Consider the following 17,164-nt stretch of genomic DNA (forward strand, 5'->3'; position numbering starts at 1 on the left):
ATTCATTAGCTGGAAGCTTTGGCCAAGGTGGTGCGGACTTACCGTTCTATCGAAAGCAGCATCATAAGCTCTCCTGGATCGAGTGCGACATGAATGGAATATTCTCCCTGAGCATCACACAGGGTTGTTGATCCTGTGGGAATCCAGGGTGGCTTCCCATTCAGATTTGGGTTAAACAGCGACATGATAACGTTACTTCTCTGGGGGCTAAACAGGACATGCTTTGTATAGTAGCGTAGCTGTTCAAGTGCATTGGGTCGTGCTAGGATAGCCAGATGATGGTAAAGCCTGCCAGTTATGGGACTCTTATCTGACGCTTTACTGTACCAATGACGACTCACGCCGGTCCAAACCTCCCGATTGCGAATATCACCATCTTCAATGGCCATACGGTAGCGACCCAGGTCGCCAAGACATTCTATCCAGGTGTCTTCAAAAGCTGGCACAGTCTTGTACAGCAAAGCCATCATAGAGTAAGCTAAATATAGGAAAGTAAGCATATGCTCGAAGGAGCTAGGCGAATGACGCAGTAGCTCAAGGAATGAGTGAATACCATGCCTCCACATGCGTGCAGGCATAGCATACTTGGTGGCCAAACGCCGTAAGGCAGGGCTTGCAGACGGATGCTGACTTGCAAGAAAGAAATCGTGGTGTTCGTGAAGTAAAGTGCGGTGCAACGCGATGAGGGCCTGCCACTGTTCGTTGTTGAGCTTAGAATCTATCTTCGAGTTATTGTTGGTAGTGCCAGTATTGTCGACCTCGATGCATTTGGTCTCTACCATAACGAGACCTGCATAAATTCCCCTGACCTCAGCAACAAGTTGATCTTGGGAGATTGGCCTTGTCTCCGGTTGACGCATCATTCTGGGGAAGGACTCATCATCGCCGGTTGGAGGTTGGAAGGGAGGTGAAATTCGAGTTCCATTGAACGGCTTGAAGGGGGTTTGTAAGCGTTTGCAGCCCAACTTCGTGCTCTCGGCCTTGCTGTGGTCGAGATTGGGATCCCAGTCACTCGAGTCAGATTCAATATCCAGTTGCTGAGCATGACGTTCCGTGCCTATTAAAGGAGCCCGACTCCCCATTCCGATCAGAATGGAAGTAATGGGGGCGCGGGCATCTCTTGGCTGCGATTCACAATCATCGACATGGATATCGCCAGAGGGAAGAGAAGGGCAGCGTCCGAGAGAGGCTGCTGAAGTCCGAAAGCAAACACTCCCCATATTATCAGTGTCATTGTGGTCAATTGTCTCCATTCGCTATAGTTGGAGCATATGTTAGCTGATTCAAGGAAGCGGTTGGAAAGTCTTACCTCCGGACCACTTCCTGGTAGAGAACAAGAGTGACCAGCAAGGTAATTTGCCAAATAATTAGGGTTCTAAGATAGTAAGATAATGCACTGAAGGGTTGGTTTCTGAGCATTTCTTACACGCATGTCGCAAGTGGTGCCCAGGACATCCGCTCTTCCTGGCTCCGGAAGAGAAGGACCAGGATCGAGGAGTACAGATTGAAGTAGAAGATCCATAGCTTCATGCTCATGAGAAAGTTTCAAGTTCTATGTTCGAAATGGAGAAACACTCTAGGATTGTCGAGGAATATTAGAACGAGTGATGTTGAAACGTGTGTAAGAAGATGGAGCACCCAAAGGTAATGATGCAACACGAATGAAGGTGAAAAATGTTTGGTTTTAAGATAGAAAGGGATTTAATAATGGCAAATAGGTCAGCAGAGGCTACCCTCACCTATAGAGCTGGCCAAGCGGCCTAAGCGGTCTAATGCAAGGCGCCTCGAAGGAACAGGGAGTGAAAATACATAGGACAATAGGCCTCCTATCTTGGAATGCGAACTACATTCACAAAGGCTAACCATTTTATCGTCGGTGGCGTAGTTGCCTTCTTGCATCTTCACTCATGGTTGGCTCCTTCCCCTCTTTAGCTGACGTTGTTTCCTTGTTCTGAAACCAGGCTCTGCTCTTTCTCTTTTCGTTGACAATGAGGCTCTGCGGCTCTCTGAGTACTTCCCACCTACTTTGCTCTCCTGACACCAGTTCCTTCCCCTTCCCTTCTTGAACTACATGGCTTCACTTCTGCTTACCCTGCTCTAAAAACCAAACCCCTTCTTCATATTTCTTTCTTCTGGAAGCTCATACTTGATCCCGACGAACACCATCTATGTCAATAGCAGCACACCAAGGCTCGATTGGATATGTCACAGATTTTGTGCCAGACAAGGAGTTCAGCACGCAGAAGGCGCTTGAGAAGTCAGATTCAAGCTTCGAGCGGTATCGTCAACCTGATTCTCCGAGAACGAGTTGTTTGAGTACAAGTGTCCATACGGCCGTAGCCTGTGGTTCAACCGCCATCCTTGTTTACATACCGTTACTATTCCAACGTACTCCCTCCAAAGAGAGTTGCTTGAACAAGTTCCCAGTATGTCAATATCCACCCGATCGATTCATAGCTAACACTTGTCTTTCATCGTAGGCATGCGATCTTACACATCTACAAGTCCCGACGCAACTACCCCAACCTCTACGCGCAGCTGTCACTTGCGAAACACTTCTGTGTATTCTATCTATTGCCATATTTACCCACTGGCTCTGTATCTCCCTAATATTGCAAAATGCACGCTGGAGGGAACGGTATCTTTCAGTGTCACTGCTTGTTGTCGGGGGACTTACGCTAGTATCCTCCCGAATAATCGGGGATTCGGCGGTCTTGTTTCTTCAAGTACTTCCTGTTATCTCTGATATATTTATCATTTCTTGTCTCTGCTTCGACCTTGTCAGTTGTTAAACAAAACATACTGCAGAGATTTCGGTTATAGAGATGCCACAGGATGGTGGCAATTGAGTAACTTACTCCCGTTATCGGGAGTGTTACTAATTATTATTTCACAACTTCATGTTATTATCGCATCTCCTTAGAAGTCAATCAATATATCGTTCGTTATACGGACCTGCATCATAACACAACACTTCCCAAGGCTTTGTGCCCAATGGTGGTGAGATCAAAGTACTCATGCTATTATCAAGAAGTCACTGAGATATATCAAACAGAGCAAAGGTATCATATCCTAGTATCATCCTTTGTACAAATCCAAACTCCAATCCAACCACTTTCACTCCTCAAACAGTTGCCGAGCCCATCAAAACCGTGCCGGAAGCAGGCCCAACATCGACGTGCTTCTGAGTCGCGTTGCCGCTCGTCAAATCATCTCTTGTGGTTGGTGGACGTCCGAGGTCAGCGACGACGTTGCGGACTCTTTGTCGCATGCTCTTGCGGTGCTTAGAGCCATCACATGCAGGTGATTCTGCTTCGGCTTTTGTCGGTGAGTCCGGGATTGAGACTGAGATCTGGGCTTCTTTGGAAAAGACGGTTGAGCCTGAGAGGATGGAGGCCGCGTCGGAGCTCGAGGAGGGACGTTCCATGATATCTTTATTGTAATGAAACTGTGTAGTACATATGACTGAGATCTGATAGTTCTAGGGGACTGAGTAGTGGTTGAAAGAGACTAGGGACGAGAGTAGTCTTTATATGAGATGCAGCATACTGTATGCACCTTGTTTTCAGCTCTAGGACATCTCTAGGTCTGGATTGGGTCTAGATTTCTGTTTGGGTGGTGTTAGTGATAACCCCGCGCAGTTGCAGGTGCGCCCGCTTTCCAATTAACCTTATTTAATACGTTCCACTTATCGAGAGGATTTGATTCAGACGATAACAATCCAAGATACGTCTACAATATCACTATGGACCTGGAACAAGATCACCGATAAGAACAACACTAGAGGATACAAAGTAATTCTCTCACAATATCTGGAGTTTACAGAAATCTGCTGCTATCATGTTGTCTGCCCTGTCAGCCTTAAGACACCAATGTAACCCTCCTCTTGATATCCCGAGGCCATCTATCATAGCCATATCCACAACCATCCACATCAACAGCTGAACAATCCTCCTTGGTACACCAATAAATTGATTTCTTAAGATTCGACGAAGAGAGCTCCGTGTCATCTAACTCAGTCGTTGAGAAATCGCCAAACTTGCTCTTACTACAATCCTCAGTTCTGAAGGCTTCCCACACACTGCGAATATCCCATGGCCCGTAGTCAGAATACTCCTCACCTTCACCATAAACCTCAACTACCACATTCGTCTTCTCCAGAAGCTGCGATACCTGTTCCTTACATTCGTTCGTCCGGTACGCCCCGTGTGCCTTGTCCCAGATTACCCGGTACCATACAGTGCTGTCTTCCTGGTAGCTGGTTGCTCTGTGCACCATGTTGTATAACTGACCCATGGTGAGACCCTTCAGAGGTGAGCTTGGATAAATTTGAGTTGTATTCAGTTCGAAGAGCCCTAGTTCAACGTCGTAGAGGTTCAAGGATCCTAAAGATGGCGGCGGCGGTTGAGATACAAGCATCCGTCGCCAGCTAGAGGCGCTCATAGTAAAACTCTCAAGACGATCCGTCTTTTCCAACTTCAAGCTCCTCTCGGGTCCTTGTTTTGCATTCGGACCCTCGGGAGACCAGGGCAAACGAAGAAACGAATCCGCTCTTCGAAGGGATACGTACTCACGATCAATGTCGAAGAAGCATCTCCCAAACTTCTCAACCAACAAAGGGTTGAGGGTAAAGGACTCAGGCCTTTTTACCCCAGTTGAAGGCACGGGTTGGAAGAACAGCGCTTGCTGGATCTTGGACGATCTTGCCATTGTCGCGGCCCAGTATCGACATACGCGAGATGCAGAGACAAGAAGGGTCTTTAGATCGAGGTTCACGAGAACCAACTCCAGCAACTCTGGGACCAAGAGGATTCTGCTTGCGTAGTTTGCTTCTTCCATTGCAACGTTGAACTCTTATCCAAAGAACAGTGGAAGGTAGATGGAAAGCGTCCAGAGATGATGCTAAATAGTCCAAAGCAGTCCACTTAGCCAGTCTCATGTGGAGAAAGTTGACTCACGAGTTGAGCTATGCGTGTACCGTCCTGAGATCCAAGCGTATGAAACAATGAGAAATTCATGCAAACTGCTGCCTGCTTGTCTGCCTACACCTAGCGCAAGTCTTTTGCCTTCCTTGCAAATTGAATTGCAGCACAAAGTCCTCCTTCCTTCAAATGGATAGATGTCATGCGAGGTGTATAATGCTAGCCTATGCGAAGAGGTATATATTTGGCATTCGTTGGCCGAAGTGAAGTGGTCAACGTTGTCAACTCCCTGCCATGTAACGACCAGAGCCACAGTAACCTAATGACTGCCTCTTCACGACACAAAACAAAATGAAATCCCATGCGCCCAAACTCCAATTGCGCTGTCAAAAGACCCGAACGACAGCCCGTTCGTACCCAATCCTGCAGTAAATTCTCGTACAGAAGCCCGATAAAGATTAGATAGGTCATGAATGAGCAGAAGAATAGAAGAAAAGATAAACGTGTTGCTTATGCGCTGAATTACTTGCTTCGTTCTGTCATCTCGACGCGCTTGTTTCCGAGATCGACGATCTTGCCTACGAGGTTGCCTGCGTGGTCCATCTCGGTAATATCGTCTGCGCCTCCTAAGCTCACGCCGTTGACCATGATGTTGGGCACAGTCCTTCGTCCAGTTGTCTCGAGCAGTTGGTCTTGCAAAGCTGGGCCTTGAGGGTGAACGTCGAGTTCGACAATGTATGGCTCGGGAGTGATGGAGTACTTTTCGATCAAGATGCTCTTGGCTCGCTTCGAGTGGGGGCAGTAAGTCTTGGAGAAGATGATGACTACAAAATAGTTAGTGAAACTTCCTTTTATGAATCGTTTAGTGAGACGTACCAGGAGACTTCTTGAGGATAGAATCAAGCTCGGCGCGTGCCTCAAGTTCCACTTTGCTCCTTGTCTCTGTCTCGGGCTTCTTGTCGGCGGCGGCAGCAGCAGCAGCATTAGGAGCAACGGCAGCAGCAGCATCGCCCTGCTCTCCAGCGGCCGGCTTGATAATCTTGTCCTTGTTCTGTCCCTCTGCCGAACTTCCAACGCCAACGACTTTCTTAGGGGGATCGGGTCGCAGACCACCCTTCTCGTTTGCCTTGCCCTTAGCCTCTGCTTCAGCAGCCTTGAGACGTTGCTGCATTTCGCTGGCCATTTTCTTGTCCTCCTCGTCGATATCACCATCTCCGTCCTTGTCGTTATGCGATTGTCCAGCTTTCTCGCCCGTAGCAAAGTCCACAATAGGAGCGGGCATCTCGTTTGCGCTCATGGCATTTTGGGTCTTCTTGATAAATTCTTGTCCGGTAGATGTTTCGGCATCGTGATGAGAGTCAAATCCAGAGGTGTAGAAGAGGATGAAGATGAAGGTGCCGATTGTCGCCAGGATCAGTAGGCGTACTCGGCGTGGAGAAGGCATCACGGGTGGGATGAGAACGAAGATCGCTCGCAGGACAGGACCAGGGTGGGTTGAACGGGAATGCGCTAAAGGGCGAGCTCTGCTCTGGTCGAAGTAGAGCTCTCGGGATGGCGGGATGGATTCAGGGACAGCAGATTCGGTGGTTTGAACGACAGTCGAAGATGGAAAGAACGGAAAGGACAGTGGAACAAATATCGTATCGGTCGGTTGGGGCGTTGAACCGAGGGCGAATTGATTCGACTTGGGTTGATGAATGGGGAGCAGCCAGGGACAGATCAGATTGGCAGTGGAAATGTACTATGTAAGGGAGAGCTCCCAATTCCAGCGGAGGTTTTAGTGGATGGAGCCAATCAGAGCGTCATACGGAGATAAGGCGGTGCCTGCGCCACTAGGAACTGTGTATCTTGAACTTCATTTACATCTGTATGACAGTGCCAATATTTTATAATTAAATAAGGATATTCCAGACAAATAAAAATAAACCATTAGTAAGTAAAGGATAAAAATATCAATATCCACCGACGCCAGCATCAGCCCTCCATATTAAACAGCTGTACAGTCAACCAGGCCAGATGAGCCAGCTCTCAGGCCATTCTTTACTTGTTTGCTGTATAAGCCTCCTGTTAATGTCAGTAATTACCTATATTTAGTTGGAACGAAATGTTACTTACCACTAAAAACTCAATCATACTGTCAGCCTCTCAACGGAATGGCCGTGAGGTTCTTGGTCAGGTGCGGTCAACGCTGGTAGGCTTTCACTGGGCTGCTGAGGCTCTTCCAACATGATTTGGGGAGCTTCATGATGACTGTGTGAATGCGATCTCGTTCGAAGACGAAGTGCTGCTCTTTCGGCGTGAAGACTTTGAAGATGGTGACTGCCATGGCGGTGATGATGCATTGCCGGTGCAGCTTCGAGGGTCATGGTCCAGAAGAAGAAGGCTAGGAAGAAAGACAACTGGGAAGACAGCATCTTGATATGTTTGTATGTAAGCGCCGGAGATGATAGTTCTGAATATCTGCTCTGATATCTAGATCTGCCAACTATCGACTCTTATATATCTTCAAGGGCCATCCGCCCCCTTTGACATACAAGACCTTATGACGAGTGAGTTAATTACATGAGGTTATTTCCATGCTTCAACTACCGCTTTCAGCCTCCTCGAGACCATTTGTGAGGAATTTACAGGGTCGTGGGCCGCGCTGAGACAACCCACCCGATAGAGCTGGTTGCGACAATGAGCTATTTCTAGTGAGGACAGCCCCTTCAACTAATGCTCCCTCCGTCACATGAACTATTCTACTACTAAACAAGTTTACCGGATCATGTTTCAATTCCTCTTATTTGTTCATCATCTTGGCCGTTGAGAACATTGTCAACGTCGATTAGCCCTCGTGGAAAAGGGAAGGCTGGCATGTATGTCATGTATTCCTGAGACATACTCAATAATCACAATCCACTTGGCCTTGTGATCACTAAATCCTGACTACCAGGTAGAACCTATAACTGAAGTTGATGTGTTGAATTCTATTCTTCTCGAGGTCGACTTACATGAAAGTCAGCTTTAGAAAATGACTAAGCGGATAAAGGCCTTGAACCAATCAGAATTTGCCAAAACTCTTTTCTACAGTGAACCTCCACGGTGGCACGAGCGCTGTAACTAACTGATGATGGGCGGATCCATATCCATTTCTATTCTTGACAAGTTGCCATTTCTAGTGACTTCGATCTATTCGTGAAGTGTCCTTTTGCTCGACTGACTCATATCTTGAAGTTGATACAACTTATAACAGACAAACTTCCTATCATTTTTTGTTCAACTATTGCACTTCCTCATCATCATAAAAGTTTATCATTGTCTTTGCATTTCTTCGATACCCACTTCTACTTGCCCTTGCTATTTAACCATCTCCCACCTTTTACCTCCTGCAGAACAATCCCCTTCAACAACTCGAGTGTCTACAAACTCTCCCTAGTCCAATACTTGACCTCGCCCTTTCGGAAACTTGCATTCTAAAAGACTTATCGCACTTCAGACCTCCACCATGGCTCCTTCTAGGGCGAAATCATTACCCTTCTTCGTTGCCCTGGTATTGGGCATCCTTCTCTGCATCTTCACAGCACCGACACTTGCTTCACCACCCTCAGAACCTTCTCCCAACGCAGATGTAGAACTCATTTGCCACACAGACAACCCAAAGGACTGTTACCCTAAAGTGTTCCAACCAACAGATGAGTTTCAGATCGTTCATGATGATCAAGAACTTCCTCACGGACTCCACGTTCGCCTGAACATGTCCAACGGCAAGAAGGAGGCCAAGATCAACGTTCCTGGTGAGGGAAACCCTGCTCTTGAGGGCCTCCCTGTCGATCAAGCAGTTGTCGTTGTGGACCAGCAGCAACAGGAGGATCCTCAGATTCCCAAGGGCGCCCCGGCCTATGAGCCTATTGGAAAGATCAAGGAGCCTGAGGATGAAGACTTCGTTGGAAAGCCGTTTTTCACAGCCATGAGAATGTTAAAGGCTGGCGAGACAGGTGAAGGCAAAGAGCTCGATGAAGCGCTTGAGGGAATGGAGGAACTGTCTCATGACATTTACTACGGTCTCAAGGTCACAGAAGACCCAGCGGTGTTGAAGGCTCTCTTCTGCATGATGGGTGATTCCGAGATCACTACCCCTGCAGGTGCCACTCCTCGTGACCACCAAGCAGCCGCTATCCTGGGAGCTTCTCTGCAAAACAACGCAGCCGCCTTGAAGGAGGTCACCAAGCAGTGGTCTGGTCTGATGGAGGCCCAGTGCCCTGCTAACACCAAGTCTCTCAAGGAATCTCTCTACACACCTCTTGTATCTTCTCATGTCCCATCCTCCATCAACACCAAGACACTGGCTTCCACGGTGAAAGCCAAGGTTGGAGCCATCAACGGCCTTATGAAGAGCGACGTCATCCGGGCAGATTTCCTCAAGAACGACGGCATGAAGCTTCTCCTCGAAGTGCTTGTGCCCGAGGGTAATGAATGGAGTACAACCCAGCGCAAAGTTGGACAGCTAGTTCTCGACACGTTTTTGGACGAGGATATGGGCGCTAAGCTTGGACAGTGGCCTCGCACAGAACGATCCAGCGATGCCAAGTGTCGTGTGTATGATACCAGCACAGAAGAGGGTTGCTGGGATTACCACATTGCAAGAATCATGAAGGAGAACAAGAAGGATAGAAGCCATTGGAGCAGAGACTTGAATGACCGTCTTGCGGCTTTGAGGAAGAGCGGCATGGTGCCTCCTAAAGTTGAATTGTAGAATGTTTGCGAAATCAGGGTTTAAACAATAGAATGTGTATTGATTTTGATAAAAATACGCAACTTCCTATACGTGATGATATTGGTGAATGCTATGGGTGAATTGTTGGCCCGCAGTGAGCGACGAATGGCTCAGCGTGTAAAGAATTTCATGGAAACCTCACCATACATCTCCACTAACACAAGCACCAATACAACACACCGACAACTACTTGATAGCCCGATTTCACCGCAATCAATTATATTCATCCTCAACTCTGACTAGATGGATCAGTCAGCGCCTTTCCAAGTAAAGTCCCATCACAAGGGTCGTGGCATATTCTCCACCAAAACCTTTGCCCCAGGCGACATTATCCTCCCATTCACACCCACGATCCTCATTCCCTCGCTTTCTCACATAAACACAGTCTGCAGTCACTGCTTCAAACAGAAAGAAGTGCGCTCCTGCTCCAGATGTCACGCTGTGTCCTACTGTGATGCCGCCTGCCAATCGGCAAACTGGACAGCCGTCCACTCCAAAGAGTGCAAGGTTCTGCGCAAGGTCACTGAGCAAGGGCGCCCAGGACTTCCAACGCCAGTACGTGCCGTCGTTCAAGCTCTGTTGAAGCCTGAGATTGGTGCTGCGTTGGAGGGTCTGGAGGGGAATGTCGCGTCTTGGAGGAAGAGTGAGAAGTGGGCGGATATGGAGATGATGGCTATGGGCGCGAGTGCGTTTGCTGGGCTGGGAACTGGCCAAGAGGAGGTTCAAAAGGCATTGGCACTTCTCTGCAAGGTATGTTACAGAAATGATACCATGCGGCCATGCTAATACATACTAGATCCAAACAAACGCCTTTCACAGATATGACACCGATCTGGGTCAAGTGGGCATTTTCCTAGGACCAAAGCTCGCTATGGCGAACCACTCCTGTATCCCAAATGCTATGGTTCAATTTGTTGGCAGAAAAGCTATCCTAAGGGCAGAAAAGCCAATCAAGGTTGATGATGAGATCGAAATCTCTTACACGGGTATGTTTTCAGGCCTTGTTCCTCTACCTTCACTAACAGGCTACCAGATTACACATTCCCTCTATCAAAGCGAAAGCAAGCACTCGCACCGTACTTCTTTGACTGCATGTGTCAAAGATGTGAGAAGGACCTTAATGTGTACCAAGTATGCGCTGATTCACCTATTATCGACATGAACCGTCATAGCCTGGTGGCGGATATTGGTAAACTTGGTCGACATCCTGTCGCAACAAACTCGAGCAAGATTTCAGCAGCGAGGAGATACAGCGAAGAACTTTCTGGACTACTGGATGAGAAAGAGTCAACTGGCTCATTGGAAGGTCGTCGAACCTCTTTGCGTATGCGCTACCAACAATGTCGAGGACTAGTCAGCGAAGAGATGTGGGCGACATCACCACTCGCTCAACTGCTGTCAGAGATATCGATCCTATACGCCGAAGAGGGCAACTTTGTGTATGCTCTGGTAACAGCATGCTTCATAGCAACATCCTGTGACCCGTACCGACATGTTCTGCCATACCATCCAATCCGCATCAAGGGTCTTTTACTCGTTGCCAAACTTCTGGCCAACACAGCAGCAGATACAGCTTCTCTCGGAAACTCGCAGGCAGTTGCATCCAAGGGAGACTTTAACCAAAGAGCTCTGCAAACGCTTCAAGATATTTATCAGGTATCACTATGCCAGATGTTGCTCATGATGATTATCAAGTCTGTTCCTAGAGGCTATGTGCAAGAGTGGGAAGTCTCGATCACTGCCAAACAGATGTTGGATGAGATAAACCAACTGCCAGGCAGAGAGCAAGAGTTGTCACTGATCAATGCTTGGAGAGAAAATCCTGAAGCTGATCAAGCAAAGGCCTTTTTCGAGTATGCTGTGGTGAAACAAGTTGATGCCTTGGCTGATTTGGGGATGGATGTATTTAAGATGGATTTTGGTCAGTGAGACAGTGAAGATCGATGCAATACCACCATGGGGGTGGCCACAAGAGTCGAGGTTAATGTGTTAAGCATATCTTTCCAGTCACCTAGCTCAGCTCAATATCACCATTTGTGATTAATGATTATCCAGCATCTTCATAGTTTAAACATCAAGGTTGACCTCCCCAGGCAGGTCAAAACCCAATAGGCTTATCGCAAGAAGTCACCCACAGCAACTGGACTCCAACTATCACCAACACATCTGCACCATTTGTGATAACTTCGGCGATGACTTTAACAGTCATATTCAACAACATCCTAATCGGACTATTGACGCTTCTTTACTTACTTAGAATGGCACGAAAATTCATAGCTGTAGCGCACAAGTTTGATTGTAACGGCTTCGACATTCAAGTTAAAACACGGTTTCGTGGTCTAACGGTTATGACTGCGGATTCTGATTCCGCCAGCGAGGGTTCGACTCCCTCCGAGACCTTACTTTTTAACTTTCTAAAGAATTAAGTTTTTAGGTTGTTCTCAGATACAACCTCTGTTTTTTCTTTTTTTAACTTCTTGGGTGTGATTCTTACCCACCGATGCCTCAAAAGTTCTCAAAACTTAAATAGACTCTCACCAACAGCCGAGCTACGTGAGACGAATGCCAGACCTAACACGACACTCAGATCATCAGTGATACAAATAAAAGAGAGTCTCAATGCGCGGATAATGGGGAATAATTTGGTTCTCATATCCAAAGATCTATGATACAAGTTACTCACTTGCTTGACACAAAGCATTCACTTGATAAACAGTCAAATACATATCACTCAACTCTGTGGCTTGAACTAATCACATTATACTATTCGTCGATAGTCGCTGGAATAACGCCGTCTCCAACTGACTCTATACAAAAAAAGATTCTGTCCACCATCGCTTACCCAGGACATCAAAGCATAAATACTTCTCCTCAAGAATGTTACCCCTAATTACATATATGTGCGTGCATACCATCATCAAATACCCTTCGTTTTCAAAATGCTGCAAATCATAGCTCAAGGCGTTCGAACTCAAGCATCAGAGTAGTACTCCTCGTTATACTGGTGGCCTGGAGGGCTCGTCCAGCTTTGTCCACCACCTCCTCCAATGACATTCTCCCTTGAGCCCCAGTAGCCACTCTTTGATCGCTTGTCGCGCTCAAACTCGGCCCATCGCTTCATCGTAATCTTACTGCTGTCGAATTCACCCTCGTACTCAAGGCCAGCCTTCTTAGTCTTTTCACCAGCTGTCTTTCGAGTATCACCCCAGGAAAAGTCATCGAACTTCCAGAACGCGTAGGTCGGTAGGACAAAATTCCAGATTGGCAGTGCCAGCAGGTAGATAAGCATCCACACAATGTAGGACCATGAGTGAGCTGTGACGATAACGAGAAGACCAGGTAGACCAAGAATCAAGCCCAAGAGGACAAGAGGAATGATTTGGGGCGGCGAGTTGATGATGGAGGTAATAACTAGATATTTGTTAGAGACAAGAAACGATTCGGATGTGTTTGTTACTTACCGACGTAGAAGGTGAATGCAATGGCAGCGGGTAGAACCAGGGTGCCGACCAGTTCAACGAAAATGATAAACTGCATGGAGAAGCAAAAGGTACCGCAAAGATCACGGACCAGAACCAGTTCCATCAGATTGTGAATAGTTGAGTTGATCCATCGACGTCTTTGAGAAAGGAGAACCATGAACTCGTCGGGGACGGTTGTTTTGCATACTGCCTGTGGAATAAAGACCTGTTTTCGCTTGGGGAACGTTCGGAGCATCAGGGTTGTAAGGAAACGATCCTCACCCAAAAGGTACAAGTTCTTCTCGTGCAAGGTCTCGACCACGTTCTCCGAGTAATGCTCAACAATGTCGGGGTTGGCCAGAATGGGAACCCAGTAGTTGTGACCACCCTTGGGAGCCTTGATACGGTACATACAGAAACAACCGGGCAGACAGGTGACACCACCAAAGACGGATTCGAACGACTTGGCAAGATGATGAGAGACAAAGTACTCAAACACCTGGATGGCCGTGACCCAGCTGTCTCGTTTGTTGGCAATCTTCGTTTCACCGCAAAGACCCATGATCTCAGGATCCTTGACCATAGCAGAAATCATGTGAGTCAAACTGTCCGGGAACACTTTGGTGTCGGCGTCCACCATGAGGATAATTTCGTAGTAATCCGGCGAGATACCCGTAACCTTCCATAAACCGTTAAACATTTCGTACTCGAGCTCCGTCATTCGCTCATCAAACATGACCTTCTGGAGGAAAGACATGAGAATGATCTGACTATCTCTCTTTCCACGGTTACCAGGCTTGGACTTGGAGGCTTCATCGGGAGTTCCGCACTTGACAACGACCATCATTGGCACTCGCTGCTGACGATCAGCGGGGATGCGAGAGTTCTTTCCATAATCGTAAAAACCACAGTAGATCTTGGCCATGTTGTGTCGCTTGGAACCGCTGGCAACAGCCACATACGAGAATGGCTCAACCATATCCGGAGGAATTGAGTGATCCTTCAGCATACCCAGGCAGACATCAGGTGTCGACATGGTTTCACCTTGACCCTTGATGATACCATCACAGATAACAACGATAACCTTGTGACTGTTGGGATAATCAGTGGTTGCGATCGAGTCCAGAGTAGTTCGGATACCCTCTTCTCCTTCAGAGTAAGCAGTGACCAGGCACATCGTGTGAGCCAATGGGAAACCAAAGGGCATCCAGTCAGAGGGAGGCTGGGGAACCACAGCATCATGGATGAAGCCAGCAGGACCGGGGCCGTCGGTAGGTGTGCTTGAGTATGGGTCGGAACGGAGGAAGCTGCCGCGGCTCTCATCACCCTGCTTGAACATACCGCCAGGTGAGAGTAGCTGGTGAGAGGTGCTCTGGCTGGCCATGGTTGTTGGCATGCGTCGCCCAGTTTGCGCCCTGACATCAGGACCACCGACAGTGGAAAATCGAGATGTAGTAGGAAGGAATGATCCACGTTTGCTGCTTCGATCCGACGAGCCATAGACGGTGCTTCCAACATCGCCAGGAAGTCGAATGGGGGCGCGGTAGATGTCCTCCGACCAATCCTCAATCTGTTTGTTACGCTTTCTGCGATCCGAGGTCTGGGAGGTCTTGCTCGGCGCGTACTTTCGGCAGATGAACCATTGGAAGATAATGGCCAAGAAAAATCGAACACCAACGACTGAAAGAATGAGAACAAGTGCACAGTAAAGAACAATCTTGGAAGCAATGCAGCCGATTGTCTCAGTATCAACAGAGCCGACCTTGATGATCTCTTCGAAACATTGGACATACTTCTTGTCTGAAGAAGACTGGAACATGCGTGTGACATCGCGACCGCGAATAGCCTTGTTGACTTCCGATTTCTTGTCTCGGAGCTCTTCAAAACGCTTGGGGATGTCAACCTGACTTGAGTTGAACCAGTTGAGGAGATCCAGATCCAGAACGTTTCCTGAGTAGACAACGAGGTTACGAGAGTTGTTCTTGATATCGTCCCAGGTAAAGTAGACATCCGCAGCACCACTCAAGTCGAGATAGAATGCGTTTCGGGAGTTGAGTGTCGTGTGACAGCCATAGCCAGAAGAATAAGGAACGGTTGTGTTGACCTTGCTGGAGCCGTCTTGCTTAAAGGTTTTGCAAGGAAAGTACCAGGCCAAATCGCCATCATCATTCGTAGGCACGTCCGACTTATCAGCGAGTGTGATCAAGCCCTTGCATCGACCGTTGACGTTCTGGAACAAAAAGCTTCCGTCCATACCCGCGTTCTTCTCCGGAAGATCGTAAAGGACGTTGGGACCTAATCCATCACCACGAAGAGGCATTCCCTGTGCTGGAGGATGATGAGATTTGGACAAATCGTAGGCCACACCATGGAAGATCATGTTGCCGCCATCAACCTTGTTGACGCGCAATCGCTCCTGGGGGGCACCGCAAACCACGGCGGTGAATCCGAATGTGAGAAAGCCGACAATGGCCATAATAACAAAGATAATACTGATGAGACCCATCTTTTCACGCCAAGCACGCTGCTGTGCCCTCGTTGGCATACCGCAGCACTTCATGATGAAGCCGGGCGCCCAAAAAGTGACGATGGCGCAGTAAACATTCCAGAAAGTAGGCGGCCGAAGCTGCTCTTCAATTCGCTTTGGCGGCTTCGAATGGCGCTTCGACCTTCTCTTGATCTTACCTGACTTTGTACGGTCTGGGGTAGGAACAGCCGATGCAACAGCAGCGCTCTTCTCTTGATCCCCACTGACGGTTCGCCTTTGTCGAGGGGAACCATCTGAGCCACCGTCGTTGTAGTTCGAGTTAGACCGCTCCGTTGATGCTTCGAAATCCTCGTAGATAGGGTCATTTCCAGTCGAAGATGGCAGGACATTCATGTGAGCAGCGTGCTTGTGGTAGTGGTAATTTCGGTGATCTCTATCGATTCTGTTTCTCTCCGGGCGAATCAAACTTCGTTTTCGAGAAATGGGTTGTTCCTGGCCGGCATGGCGCGGTTGTCCGTCTGGAGACGTTGGCGACAGAGGCATACTCTCTGTATTCGAATTAATACCGATGGACTCTGCGAAAGAAGAACCAGATTTCCCACGTTGGTGTGAAGCCAGATTGTCTACTGCATGGTAACCACCAGTCTCGATATCGACGGGTCTTGAGCGTCGCGATGGTGAGTTGCGGTAAGCATTGCGCGGATTGTAGGTCGGGCTTGCGCCCGGCCGTTCGGGAAGAGACATTGCCCTGGCAGAACAATGTTAGAATATGACGAATTCACCGTTAAACGTAGGAGGCGTTATTAGGCTCAGCGCCCATGAGTCGAGGGAGGAGGTGAGGTATCGGTGAGGTTGATAACAATCCACGATAGGAAAGGGGGAGATGCGACAAGAAGTTGAGCGGCAAGGTGAAGCAAAATCAATTACGATGAACGTGTAAAGCAGAGAAAACGGAGAGCCGAGTTGCAACGAAACAAAGTTGACGAGATCTACTACTTACGAGGAGATGGGCTGTGGTTGTTCCAACAACCTCTCTCGAGGATTAGAGTTGGGAATATCCCTGCAAAACTGGGAAGGTCTCTCAGGAAACGAGCAAGGTGAAGCACAGGACACGCAGTGCCCTCGTGTCGTAAGAGTCGAGTTGTCAAAGCTTAGTGTGGAGAGAGAACCATGGAGTCGAATTGAATAAACTTGTCGTCCAGTCAGAACGAAAGAAACCGGACGGCGTTGTTTGGATTAGATGAAAGTTGAGCGATGTCTGGACGCTGGCGTGGAGCAGAGCGAGCGAGTGATGGGGCGACCAGGGGTTTTCGGTCTCTGTAACTTCAGCAGGGGACGGCAGTGCTTTGGAGCGGTAAATGTCGTGATCAATGATGAGAGCGAAAGTGGGAGCGAAAATGAAACGTAAAAAACAACAAGAAGCGACCGATTCAACGACCCTCGAGCGAAGACAACGACAACGAACGGTTGTGTCTGCACGAGTTTAGTTGAGAAGAGAGAAAGCGAGCGAACGAGCGAACGAGAGAAGGCGATTGAT

The 17,164-nt window shown here is 48.2% G+C and overlaps 7 protein-coding genes and 1 non-coding gene across 8 annotated transcripts; 3 read left to right on the plus strand and 5 right to left on the minus strand.

The window, feature by feature from the left end:
• Positions 1–38: 38 nt before the first annotated feature.
• On the minus strand, positions 39–910 carry B0J16DRAFT_391352 (uncharacterized protein; the record flags this gene model as incomplete). Its single annotated transcript, XM_046131933.1, has 2 exons — positions 197–910; positions 39–133 (listed from the first exon to the last, which is right to left on the minus strand). The coding sequence occupies exons 1-2, from the start codon at positions 861–863 to the stop codon at positions 39–41; spliced, it is 762 nt and encodes a 253-aa protein (XP_045989252.1). The 5' UTR covers positions 864–910.
• A 1,978-nt stretch (positions 911–2,888) lies between these two features.
• On the minus strand, positions 2,889–3,625 carry B0J16DRAFT_328635 (uncharacterized protein). Its single transcript, XM_046126249.1, has one exon. It carries the CDS (start codon positions 3,425–3,427, stop codon positions 3,125–3,127), a length of 303 nt encoding a protein of 100 aa, XP_045989253.1. The 5' UTR covers positions 3,428–3,625; the 3' UTR covers positions 2,889–3,124.
• Positions 3,626–3,802: 177 nt separating this feature from the next.
• On the minus strand, positions 3,803–5,142 carry B0J16DRAFT_23889 (uncharacterized protein). Its single transcript, XM_046123047.1, has one exon. The coding sequence runs from the start codon at positions 4,837–4,839 to the stop codon at positions 3,862–3,864; it is 978 nt and encodes a 325-aa protein (XP_045989254.1). The 5' UTR covers positions 4,840–5,142; the 3' UTR covers positions 3,803–3,861.
• A 302-nt stretch (positions 5,143–5,444) lies between these two features.
• Positions 5,445–7,336, minus strand: B0J16DRAFT_313937 (uncharacterized protein; the record flags this gene model as incomplete). Its single annotated transcript, XM_046125158.1, has 3 exons — positions 5,445–5,746; positions 5,799–6,663; positions 7,058–7,336. 3 exons carry the CDS (start codon positions 7,334–7,336, stop codon positions 5,445–5,447), a joined length of 1,446 nt encoding a protein of 481 aa, XP_045989255.1.
• A 739-nt stretch (positions 7,337–8,075) lies between these two features.
• B0J16DRAFT_328639 (uncharacterized protein) lies at positions 8,076–9,734 on the plus strand. Its single transcript, XM_046126250.1, has one exon. The coding sequence runs from the start codon at positions 8,410–8,412 to the stop codon at positions 9,655–9,657; it is 1,248 nt and encodes a 415-aa protein (XP_045989256.1). The 5' UTR covers positions 8,076–8,409; the 3' UTR covers positions 9,658–9,734.
• A 106-nt stretch (positions 9,735–9,840) lies between these two features.
• Positions 9,841–11,701, plus strand: B0J16DRAFT_366802 (uncharacterized protein). The gene is made up of 3 exons (XM_046130103.1): positions 9,841–10,428; positions 10,475–10,664; positions 10,712–11,701. The coding sequence occupies exons 1-3, from the start codon at positions 9,922–9,924 to the stop codon at positions 11,605–11,607; spliced, it is 1,593 nt and encodes a 530-aa protein (XP_045989257.1). The 5' UTR covers positions 9,841–9,921; the 3' UTR covers positions 11,608–11,701.
• Positions 11,702–12,006: 305 nt separating this feature from the next.
• Positions 12,007–12,078, plus strand: B0J16DRAFT_t11. The gene has a single exon. It is a non-coding gene; the product is annotated as a tRNA-Gln (tRNA).
• Positions 12,079–12,649: 571 nt separating this feature from the next.
• Positions 12,650–16,371, minus strand: B0J16DRAFT_257905 (chitin synthase-domain-containing protein; the record flags this gene model as incomplete). The annotated part of the gene is made up of 2 exons (XM_046123159.1): positions 12,650–13,089; positions 13,140–16,371. The coding sequence occupies 2 exons, from the start codon at positions 16,369–16,371 to the stop codon at positions 12,650–12,652; spliced, it is 3,672 nt and encodes a 1,223-aa protein (XP_045989258.1).
• Between the last annotated feature and the right edge of the window lie 793 nt (positions 16,372–17,164).

The sequence above is a fragment of the Fusarium flagelliforme genome (assembly GCF_020744385.1).
Source record: "Fusarium flagelliforme strain FIESC 12 MPI-CAGE-AA-0113 chromosome Unknown B0J16scaffold_1, whole genome shotgun sequence".
NCBI lineage: Eukaryota > Fungi > Ascomycota > Sordariomycetes > Hypocreales > Nectriaceae > Fusarium > Fusarium flagelliforme.

What these genes read in the sequence shown, in the direction of transcription:
- B0J16DRAFT_366802 (XM_046130103.1), top strand. Translation starts at nt 9,922, where the DNA reads ATGGATCAGTCAGCGCCTTTCCAAGTAAAGTCCCATCACAAGGGTCGT. An exon ending in CATTGGCACTTCTCTGCAAG is followed by an intron (nt 10,429 to 10,474) that starts GTATGTTACAGA and finishes AATACATACTAG; the next exon opens with ATCCAAACAAACGCCTTTCA. An exon ending in GATCGAAATCTCTTACACGG is followed by an intron (nt 10,665 to 10,711) that starts GTATGTTTTCAG and finishes ACAGGCTACCAG; the next exon opens with ATTACACATTCCCTCTATCA.
- B0J16DRAFT_328635 (XM_046126249.1), bottom strand. Translation starts at nt 3,427, where the DNA reads ATGGAACGTCCCTCCTCGAGCTCCGACGCGGCCTCCATCCTCTCAGGC.
- B0J16DRAFT_23889 (XM_046123047.1), bottom strand. Translation starts at nt 4,839, where the DNA reads ATGGAAGAAGCAAACTACGCAAGCAGAATCCTCTTGGTCCCAGAGTTG.
- B0J16DRAFT_328639 (XM_046126250.1), top strand. Translation starts at nt 8,410, where the DNA reads ATGGCTCCTTCTAGGGCGAAATCATTACCCTTCTTCGTTGCCCTGGTA.